Source organism: Melanostigma gelatinosum (assembly GCF_949748355.1).
Source record: "Melanostigma gelatinosum genome assembly, chromosome: 14".
NCBI lineage: Eukaryota > Metazoa > Chordata > Actinopteri > Perciformes > Zoarcidae > Melanostigma > Melanostigma gelatinosum.
Genome location: NC_136647.1, coordinates 976,343 through 988,304, shown reverse-complemented (window position 1 = coordinate 988,304; position 11,962 = coordinate 976,343). Strand labels below are relative to the sequence as shown.

At 45.9% G+C, this 11,962-nt stretch overlaps 1 protein-coding gene across 1 annotated transcript; it reads left to right on the top strand.

Moving 5' to 3' along the window:
- Window positions 1–1,482: 1,482 nt before the first annotated feature.
- On the top strand, window positions 1,483–3,424 carry foxi3a (forkhead box I3a; the record flags this gene model as incomplete). Its single annotated transcript, XM_079283281.1, has 2 exons — window positions 1,483–2,251; window positions 2,475–3,424. The coding sequence occupies 2 exons, from the start codon at window positions 1,483–1,485 to the stop codon at window positions 3,422–3,424; spliced, it is 1,719 nt and encodes a 572-aa protein (XP_079139407.1).
- Between the last annotated feature and the right edge of the window lie 8,538 nt (window positions 3,425–11,962).

The following is an 11,962-nucleotide window of genomic DNA, read 5'->3' as shown; positions in this document are numbered from 1 at the left end:
GACAGAGCTAACATTGCTAACAGAGCTCACGGTGTTCACGGCTCAGCGGTGATGTCATCAATATGTCTGAGTGTTAACAGTGAGACTCATGATAATAATAATAATACATTTTATTTATATAGCGCTTTTCATGACACTCAAAGACACTTTACATTAAAATCATCATATATTAAAACAATACACTAAAAACAAAGTACACAATAGTAGTCACACATTAAAAGCAGTTTTGAACAGGTGAGTTTTGATTTGTGATTTGAATGTGGAAAGGTCAGTGCAGTCTTGGATGTGTTTGGGGAGAGAGTTCCAGAGAGAGGGGCAGATATGGAGAAGGCTCTGTGCCCCATGTCCGGTGCTTGGTCCTGAGTGGAAGAGACAGGAGGCATCAGAGGAGCGGGGGGATGGAGTGTGGTGGTGAAGCAGGTCTGTGAGGTAGGAGGGGGCCTGATTGTGGAGGGCTTTGTGAGTGAGGAGAAGGATTTTGTATTGGATCCGTTGTGGGACGGGGAGCCAGTGGAGGTTCTGGAGAACAGGGGTGATGTGGTCACGGGAGCGGGTCTGGGTGAGCAGCAGAGTTCTGGATGTACTGGAGTTTATTTAGGATGTAGATGATGTGCCGTAAAGAATGCTGTTGCAGTAGTCGATTCTGGAGGTGATGAAGGCGTCACCTTCACACAGTGTGTTTTGTTTTGTCTGCGTCACCCTCGAAGGCACCGCGGGGCGAAGATTAATGCTGCTACCACCAACTGTCATCACAAACACTCACACACACACACTCACACAGACACACACACAGACACACTCACACACATAGACACACACTCACACACACACACATAGACACACACACACTCACTCACACAGACACACCATGTATATTTTATTTATATTTATATATTCATAAAACACTCCTTAATGAATACTTTTACTTGCAGTCAGAACATCTTTGTTGTGACACATTTACATCACAGCTGTTTGTGTTTGAAGAACAACAGACGGGCGACACCTCAAACAGCAGCCGATGGTGTTTGTGAGTGTGTGTGTGAGTGAGTGTGAGTGAGTGTGTGTGTGAGTGAGTGTGCGTGTGTGTGTGAGTGTGTGAGTGTTTGTGCGTGTGTGTGAGTGTGTGTGTGTGCGTGTGTGAGTGTGTGAGTGTGTGCGTGTGTGCGTGTGTGAGTGTGTGTGTGTGAGTGTGCGTGTGTGTGCGCGTGTGCGCGTGTGAGTGCGTGTGAGTGTGTGAGTGTGGAAGCCGGAGGGGAGGAATTCATCTTATTCAAATGAACCCCCCCCCCTCCCACACACACACACACACACACACACACACACACACACACACACACACACACACACGCTTATGCATGTGAGTGTGAGTGTGTGTGTGAGAGAGAGACAGCCAATCAGCTCGTCCGTGGGCGGGGCAAAGAGTATAAGTTCCTCAGGTGAGCAGCAGCAGGTGTACAGAGCAGGACAGGTGAGTCTTCCAGCATGGTGTCCTCTTCCCCTCCGAGTGGACGCTCTCTCCCCCAGCAGGAGCGCTCGTCTCTGGGCCTCGATCCGGCCGACTTCAGCCTGTACAGCCCTCCGGCTCCTCCAGAGTCCAGCCTGTCTGGGTCCCCCTGGATCCCCCAGACCAGCAACAACGGTGACCCCTACATCTGCTTCTCCAGTCCAGACCCGGGCCCCATCTATGGGGCCACGGGCCTCCCACCAGGTCTCCCACCAGGTCTCCCACCAGGTCTCCCACCAGGTCTCCCATTAGGCCTCCCACCAGGACCCCCATTAGGCCTCCCATCAGGACTGCCATTAGGCCTCTCACCAGGACCCCCATTAGGCCTCCCATCAGGACTGCCATCAGGCCTCCCACCAGGACTCCCACCAGGACCCCCACCAGGACTCCCTTTAGGACTCCCACCAGGACTCCCTTTAAGACCCCCACCAGGACTCCCCCCAGCCTTTGGAGGCCTCCTCCAACACCTGTACGGCCTCCAGAGGCCCCTCCTCCCCTGGTTCTCCGCGTCCACCCCGGAGGAGGTTCTTCGTCTGGTCCGCCCGCCGTACTCTTACTCCGCCCTCATCGCCATGGCCATACAGAGCGCCCCCGAGCGGCGGCTGACCCTGAACCAGATCTACCGGTACGTCGCCGACAACTTCCCCTTCTACGGCCGCAACAAGGCCGGCTGGCAGAACTCCATCCGCCACAACCTGTCGCTCAATGACTGCTTCCGGAAGGTTTCCCGTCACAAGAATGACCCAGGTGAGCTTCAGTCTTCAGCACCGGGCTTTTATTTTGTTAACCTAACTAGTCATCAGTAAGAGGACCACTTTACTTCTATGTTAAAGTCGAGTTCAGTTTTTATCGTGTTTTCTAACACAAATTAAACTCTCGTTATCATCGTTAAAACCTAACGTGTGTTCAGATGAGAAGATTGTTGCAATAATAGATCTTTTCTTCCTCCTCCTCGTCTTCCTCTCTCCAGGAAAAGGAAACTACTGGACTCTGGACACAAAGTGTGAGAAGATGTTGGACAACGGAAACTTTCGCCGTAAAAGGAAGAGGAAGGCGGATAACGTGACCGCTGGAAAGAAGCCTCCATCCTCCTCCTCTTCCTCCGTTTCCTCCGACTCCTCATCGTCAGAGCACAGCCCTAAACTTCCCAACATGCACTGCGACGGCAGCAGCACTGAGTTCCCTGCTCTCTCAGACACTCCACTCAGCAGCTTCCTGTGTCACCTCCAGGACTCCCTCCTCCTCCCTCCTCCTCCTCCTCACTCCAGCTCCTACATGCATGTGCCGGACCACGTCTCCTCCTCCCCTCCTCCTCCTCAGGGATACTCTTACTCACCGAGCACCGTGGTGCCGCAGTGGGACACCTGCATCTCCTCTCCTCCCCTCTACTCCTCCTTCCATCACTCCTCTCCTCCTCTCCTCCCCTCCTCCCACTTGACTCCCCCACACTTCTGCCGACTCGCCGCCCCTCAGGCCGACTCACCGCCCCTCTACTCCGCCGGCTCGCCGCCCCTCTACTCCGCCCCCCAGGCCGGCTCGCCGCCCCTCTACTCCGCACCCCAGGCCGGCTCGCCGCCCCTCTACTCCGCCCCCCAGGCCGGCTCGCCGCCCCTCTACTCCGCACCCCAGGCCGGCTCGCCGCCCCTCTACTCCGCACCCCAGGCCGGTTCACCGCCCCTCTACTCCGCCCCCCAGGCCGGCTCGCCGCCCCTCTACTCCGCACCCCAGGCCGGCTCGCCGCCCCTCTACTCCGCCCCCCAGGCCGGCTCGCCGCCGCTCTACGTCGACCTGCAGACGGCGTCGTGCTTTCTGCCGGACCTCCAGGAGGCCCAGCAGCTCCAGGCTGCCCAGTGTGGGCCTCTGTTCTCTGGGGGCTTCTGTGACGCTCTGCCCCTCGACTCCCTGGTTCTCCTGCAGTGACACGAAGTGATGGAGATGTTTTAAGTTTGTAAAAATGTCTCCAGGTTGATTTTTTAATGAATTTTGAGCTGTGAGAATGTTTGTATTTATCGTAAAGGCCTCTTAAATTAAAGTTACAAATGTGGGTGAATGTTTTTTTGTAGTGTAAATATGAGTTGTGTGTTGGAATAAAAGCGAAATGAAAAAAATATATTTGTCATCCACTTTTACAAATAAATTCATCAAATGTTCAGAACTAACAATCTGTTTAGTAACAAAGAACAACACGTGTATTGTGTAAAATAAAAAAAACAATTATGGAAAACAGAATTAAATAGAAAACAAACAAACAATATTGCGTTTACAAATCATGGTCAGATATTTCAGTTATTCAAAGTAAAAACAGGCTAACACCACTGTTAGCTTCTCCAACAGGCTAACACCACTGTTAGCTTTTCCAACAGGCTAACATCACTGTTAGCTTCTCCAACAGGCTAACACCACTGTTAGCTTTTCCAACAGGCTAACATCACTGTTAGCTTTTCCAACAGGCTAACACCACTGTTAGATTTTCCAACAGGCTAACATCACTGTTAGCTTCTCCAACAGGCTAACACCACTGTTAGCTTTCCCAACAGGCTAACACCACTGTTAGCTTTCCCAACAGGCTAACACCACTGTTAGCTTTTCCAACAGGCTAACACCACTGTTAGCGTTTCCAACAGGCTAACACCACTGTTAGCTTTTCCAACAGGCTAACACCACTGTTAGCTTTTCAACAGGCTAACATCACTGTTAGCTTCTCCAACAGGATAGCATTACTGTTAGCTTCTCCAACAGGATAGCATCAGTGTTAGCTTCTCCAACAGGATAGCATTACTATTAGCTTCTCCAACACGCTAACATCACTGTTAGCTTCTCCAACAGGATAGCATCACTGTTAGCTTCTCCAACAGGATAGCATCACTGTTAGCTTCTCCAACAGGATAGCATTACTGAGTCATGTGTTAGCTGAGTCATGTGATCACAGGGAGGAAATACCGACCTGTGTGACTTTGTCTCAGTGACTCAGCAGTTTTTCGAGCAGGATGATGATGAAGCAGATAACGATGCCAAACGTTGCTGTTTACTACAGCTGTATGAGCACACATGTATACGCATAGTTTGGTCCGGTCTCTGTTGATATGAGGTATCGTAGAGCTCTGGGTGAACACAGACGGCTACAGTATTTATTTCCTGATTCAACAACGGCAGGAAGCCAGTGATGACAGGGGGAGCAACTCAACGCTGATAGGCTATCGCGCCACAGCGTCACGCGATTATGTCGCTGAAGTTGAAAAATTGAACTCACGCGTCGGGGCGATTCGCGTCAAACGCGCTGCAAATTCGCGTCCATCGCAGATTTGCGCCGCGACAGTCTCATCGCGTCTGTGCATAGACTTTGTATGTAATCTAGACACGCGTTGAATTTTCGACGCGTTTGATGTGAACGCAGCATAAGAAGAAGAAAACACATTCATGGTTGAAAGCAGCAGTTATTTTGTAAACTGTCAAATTATTTGTTTCGTAAAGTTAGAAACGCAAAGGAACAACAAAACAAACAAGTGAAGACTTTCTGCTCAATAAACAAGACGTCTGCTGTTAAAAAATGATCTCAATTTACTCACTTGTTCTGGAGCTTTCAACCGAATCTCACCGTCTTCATCAGCAGATTATGGCCCTTGAGTTGAAATTATCTTATTGGGTTTTTCCAGCAAAAGTATCATCTGCAAAAATATATTGGAAGTTCATACTACTACTATTTATCCAAAATGGTCTTATAAAGAGATATACTTATAAATTGGTAGTATTTATGTATTTATGAAGTATTTAAAATGAGCTCCAACAGCTGTTGTATTGAACAGTAATGCTATCCTGTTGGAGAAGCTAACAGTGATATTAGCATGTTGGATGTGTGAGTGTGTGTGTGCGTGTCTGTGCGTGTGTCTGTGTGTGTGTGTGTGTGTGTGTGTGTGTGTGTGTGTGTGTGTGTGTGTGTGTGTGTGTGTGTGTCTGTGTGTGTGTGTGTCTGTGTGTGAGTGTGTGAGTGTGTGTGTGCGTGTCTGTGCGTGTGTCTGTGTGTGTGTGTGTGTGTGTGTGTGTGTGTGTGTGTGTGTGTGTGTGATTGATGGATGAGGTCAACAGCAGCGTAAGTGTGCCGTTTGTTTACACTCCAGTAGTCCTCAGACGTCTCCGCCCTCAGGACACACACACACACACACACACACACACACACACACACACACACACACACACACACACACACACACACACACACACACACACACACACACACACACACACACACACACACACAGCTGAACCTGATGATCTCTACTGTCACAATAAACTCAGACGAGTGTATTTGTGTCTGTTACTTGTAAAAAATTGACTTCTTATGACTAATTATTAATGAACTTTATCATTTGATGAAATAAATCATCCGCCCGTTTTAGAGAATCTCTTCTGAAACTATAACCTTTCACTGCAGCTCTTTAATCACCGTTTCTTCTTCTGTGGTGCTTTAATGGCACCGACCAGCTGGTTATAAATATTATACTAATATTCACACAACAGGATGAAACAAGCTTTCAATTTCATCATTTTATGCAACTTTTGTCATAAATCTGTGTGACATTTAAAAGAAATGACAGAGGACAAAACGTCTCCCCCCCCCCCCCCCCCACACACACTAAAGCGTGCTGAGTGACTATCAGTCGTATCAAAGAGCTGATAGATTTCATCAGAATGTTTATGACACAACAGGAGGAGGAGGGCTGAAAGTGTGCCGTCTCCATCATCATCAATGGGGAGTGTGATGGCAAAACACACACTCACACACGCACACACACACACACACTCACACACACACACACTCACACGCGCACACACACACACACCACAGGATTTGCATTTCAGACTGGGTGGTGAGACAGAGTCTGTGTTTTAAAGTGTGTTTACATTCACAGAACCAGAGAAAATAAGGATTTAAGGTAGAGAGCAGAGTACCTGCACAGGTAGTGAACAGAGTACCTGAACAGGTAGTGAACAGAGTACCTGAACAGGTAGTGAACAGAGTACCTGCACAGGTAGTGAACAGAGTACCTGAACAGGTAGTGAACAGAGTACCTGCACAGGTAGTGAACAGAGTACCTGCACAGGTAGTGAACAGAGTACCTGAACAGGTAGAGAACAGAGTACCTGAACAGGTAGAGAACAGAGTACCTGAACAGGTAGTGAACAGAGTACCTGAACAGGTAGTGAACAGAGTACCTGAACAGGTAGTGAACAGAGTACCTGAACAGGTAGTGAACAGAGTACCTGAACAGGTAGTGAACAGAGTACCTGAACAGGTAGTGAACAGAGTACCTGCACAGGTAGTGAACAGAGTACCTGAACAGGTAGTGAACAGAGTACCTGAACAGGTAGAGAACAGAGTACCTGAACAGGTAGTGAACAGAGTACCTGAACAGGTAGTGAACAGAGTACCTGAACAGGTAGTGAACAGAGTACCTGCACAGGTAGTGAACAGAGTACCTGAACAGGTAGTGAACAGAGTACCTGAACAGGTAGTGAACAGAGTACCTGCACAGGTAGTGAACAGAGTACCTGCACAGGTAGTGAACAGAGTACCTGAACAGGTAGTGAACAGAGTACCTGCACAGGTAGTGAACAGAGTACCTGCATAGGTAGTGAACAGAGTACCTGCACAGGTAGTGAACAGAGTACCTGCACAGGTAGAGAACAGAGTAAGTCATGTATTGAAGCTGAATGATATGAATCAAAGTGTCACACTGTTGGAGTTCAGAGTTTATCTTCAGCATGCGGTCCAGGTGTAGCACCGCCACAGGACAGTATATGATTATTTTACTATGGTTACCAACATAACTGCCATAACGTCCTGATTACATCTGTGTGTGTGTGTGTGTGTGTGTGTGTGTGTGTGTGTGTGTGTGTGTGTGTGTGTGTGTGTGTGTGTGTGTGTGTGTGTGGGTGTGTGTGTGTGGGTGTGGGTGTGTGTGTGTGTGGTCCTGTCTCAGCATGTCTTCTACCAGTCGGGCCGCCCCTATAAGAACTTTTACACCTTCATCCAGTTTCCCACAATCTAAAAACAAAAGAACGGTTTCTGTAAAACTAAAACTGTCTTCCTATAAGTCGACGGTTCATTACTAATATGACGTCCGAGACTTAGACATTTAAAATCTCACATTGAAAACGGATTTATTCATTATTGTCTTTAACTTTAATCATCACTCTTCCTCCGTTTTCTCTTTCTTTCTTTTTATTCATTCTCTTGTTCCTTCACTTTGTTGTGAATCACTTTCATGACAAATAAAGTTCATTATTATTATTATTACGATGATTAACATGATGTCTCCCCCTCCAGCTCTCCAGCGCCCCCCTGTGGAGGCTTTTTGTCTTCGTGCTGCTGAATGTCCTCGTCTGTTACAGACCATAATATCCTGTCAGTTCACCATGGTTACCATCAGTCCAGGGTCAGATTAATATATATGTACAATAATATATTATATATGTAGCCAGGCGAAGTGGGGGTAGGAATGTTTTTGTACTGTCCCTGATGTTTATGACTTACGTGCAGGGTTAGTGACAGTGACAGATGCTGCGTTGATTTCAGGCGTACTGTCACTTTAAGAACAATGAAGCGTGAGCTACGCGAGAGCACGGAGTTCACGTGAGATGTAGAAATACAGAGCGCGGGAATCAGGGGCTGCTGAGGACCGAACGTTAGCTTTTAGCATCCAGACTGAACTGAAGGGAAAGGCCTGAACAACGAGTCAGCGTAAGTAGCGGGAGAAGCTACGAATGAATGCTGAATCACCTTGTAATTGGGCTTGTTAACTGTTTAGAGACATGGTGTTGAGTTGTATGTATCTGCCTCATTGAGAGCGGAGACAGAAGCGGCCGTGAGTTCCGTGCCTGTGGGTCCAAGCACACAGAGGACTGATATGGGAGTGAGTTCATTATTTTCTTGAACTCAAATGTGTTCCTGTGAAATAAATTCTATCTACATATCTCAGGGAGTTGAACAGCATGTCACTGATGCAGAGGTTATTTGTTTCTGCTTAACAGGAGAGTAGGTCACTACCGTTGTTTTTCTATGTAGCTTTAGAATAGTGTTTCCAGTTGTATTAATTCTGAAGAGTGTGAAACAGTTGTTTAATTTTGCTGTCAATTGATCTGTACCTTTTTAAAATTTGACCAATTAACGCTGTACTCCAAGAGTGCAGTTGGGGGAAATAAAAGACCCACATAAAATATAAATGTATCTTAGTGTCTGGTCTCATCTTTTTAATTTGGCTACATATATTATTGTACATCATTTACTTTTGGTACTCTTGAACACGACAGCCCCCTTTAAAGGGGGCTAGGGGGGTGGTGTACTTGTGTACAATTCACTTTTGCGATTAAAAAAAATATCTGTGTAACAAAGACATTCTGGGCGAAACAACCACGGGAGCCATTTTACACACTGCAAAACACAATTATACATGAACTAAGATCATACCTAGAAGAATACTACAAGTTTTACCACAAAACCACGTTTTTCTGGGCAAAAAACTGCAGTACTACAGTCTTTTGTTTTGGTCTCTGATGAGAAAGCACGGAGCCATTTTGGCGGATGTGCACATCCAGAGGGCCGTGCTTCGACCCCGCTTCGCATATCGTTTTCAAAATGACTCTCTTTCAAACCGTACAAAAGTTATGGGGATACATGCCAACATCAGCCACAGGTCACGACAAAAAATATTACGTTTTGATGATTTTATGGAAGAAAAACAGATCTATTCCAGTGGATTTTGGCGCAGCTGTGTCCGCCATGTTGTGATGTGTGTCTGTGTCTGATATCAATGCGCTGACTGAATGAGGAAATGGCAGGCGAAACTGTGAGCTGGACCAATCCATGTTGGGAGGGGGGTTCGCCCAGCATTTTCAGATTTTTAGTCAGTAAACAGACAAGGAGGTTGTCAAACACCCCCGCATGGCTCCCGTTGGACTATCCCACATCGAAAAAATGCATTTTTTGTGAAAATCGATCAGGCACAGCCCATTTTACAGTCCATTTTACAGTCAATTATGATTCATATATTTTTATGATTGACAGATATGACATTCATAACTGCTCAAAATTATTCCAAATGGTGTCAAACTGCTTTATTAGGATTATTGAACACTCTTAGTGACAAGAAAAGTGAATATATATAGTTCATATTTAGTTATATACTATATCAAATTTGAATACAGCAATGCAACCAAATGCTTCCAAAAATGATAATTTAGCATGCCGTTGCTTGGTTTATGCTGGCCTGCTTCACGCAATCGAAGTCAAATCAGTTTTAGAGACTGTAAAACCGGTTGTGCTATGACTGTGGCTATGCCATTGAAATTTTTAGGCTTTATTTCAAGTAATATTTCAGACACAAGTGCTTTTTTTCAGGCGAACCTGAAAACTTTTTCAATTTGAGCTGTGCCATATGTGTATTTGTTATTAACCAGTAGCATATACACAATTTTACAGATATCAGCACATCTCACAAGTGTTACCTGTATTATACAATCAAAAAATTATTAAAATAGACCTTGTAGTTGCAGAAATACTCTCTTTAGTGTGGGTATGCAATTTTCGAGCAGAGGCCTAAAAATAGGGGCAGTGTTCATTATATTCTGCTGATACTTTTCTAGCTTAACTTCTGTAAACTTGTTCTTGTAACAGAGTATTTCTACTCTGTGGTATTAGTACTTCACTTCACGGTGTGTTACACATACAGCAGTATGAATGTGAGAAGCGTTGAGAAGATAACTTGTGAATGAGAGCCGCCAGCTTCCTCTGCTCAAGGGCACGTCAGCAGTGACGGAGCTGCTGGCAGAGATCGGCCGCTGCCTCACACGTGTTTTCCTGCTGAGTGATAAAACCTTTAAACAAGACAAAGTCCTCTAGAACCTCATCAATAAGTGTTAGAACTTATTGAAAGACCCCTAACACACCCAACGGTCATCTAGAACCTCATCAAGTTAGAACTTATTGAAAGACCCCTATCCCCCTCATGGTTCTCTAGAACCTCGTCAAGGACCCTTGGGACTCTGATATCTGCACAAGGTCCTTGAAACTCAAATGCTCAATTTCCTGCAATTCCCTGAAACTCCCCTTGAGTGAAACTGGAACTACCTTAATGCCAGAACCGTCAAAGAACTCTTGGAACCCTCAATCCTGTCACCCCTGAAACTCCTTGTAATGCTGGGAACCTCTTAAACATTGCTGGAACCAAATCCCCCAAATTAGTGGAACCTTTAAAAACAGAACATGTTCACAAACTTGCCAATTGAATGACTCCTGCCACATGAAGGAACCAGAAGGAAACCCTCAAAAGTCTCAATCAAGGAACTCTACGACCACCTTAAGGACTGCAAACGTCCTTTAAGAACCCTGAAAGTATATAGAACCAAGGAACACTGACATTTCACTACACCTGCTCTGGCGGTTCATCAACATGCTGCCGACGCATGAAACCTCCTCAAAGGCCACTTGAGCCTCATGAAATGAACCGTCAACCACCATGGTGGGGTTCTCCTCGGGCCAGGGACCAACCAGAGGGGTACAACCATGAAGAACGGGTCGAAGCACCTTCAGATTAAATAAAGCCCTGAAAATCACCTCTGAACTCTGATCTTTCCACTGGACCAACTTATTTTTCGCATGGGGGTCGAGCCCACTTTATCAAGATTTTTACTGACTAATTGCCCTCAACGTTCCAAATAACACCCGACGGCTTTCAATTGACTATTCCGGACCAAACAACGTGTCATACCACTAAACCCACCAATCACAGGCTTTAAAAATCCCACAGACGTCACAGCAGTTTTATTTCAAGGATGAGACATCTGGAAGTAACTGAAAATTATTGCAAACTGCTTTATTACGATGTATTGAACACGCTTGGTGATAAAGAAGGTGGATATGTAGTTATATAGTATATACAATTAGAATAGAGCAGCGTAAAATCTGGTTCCGAAAATCTGAATATTGTTTGAAATTCTGGACTCGGACCTCATTTTATGCTGGCCTGCTAAGTACAATTAGCTTGGACAGACCACAAACCTGTTGTGCTCTGACTGGAGTGATTTTAGGGTTCATTTGGCATTATTAAAAAAAAAAAAAAAACTTCAATGCAGGTGCTTTTTTCAAGCGAACATGAAACATTTTCAGTTTGAGCTGTCATAAGTGTATCAGTTATTAACCAGTAACATATACACTTACACAATTGAACACATCTCACAAGTGTTACCTGTATTCTGGCATCAAAATGATTAAAATAGACCTTGTCGTTAGAGCTGGGGACTCTCTTGAGTACGGGTATGCAGTTTTCGAGCAGAGGCCTAAAAATAGGGCTCGGATGCATCGGGCTTATAGGGACACCAGGACCAGAGGCTCAGCACTGCCCCCGTGTGGCTGAAGGACGAACTGTTATTGTATTCTTTATAAACATTGTAAACAGTTTGATG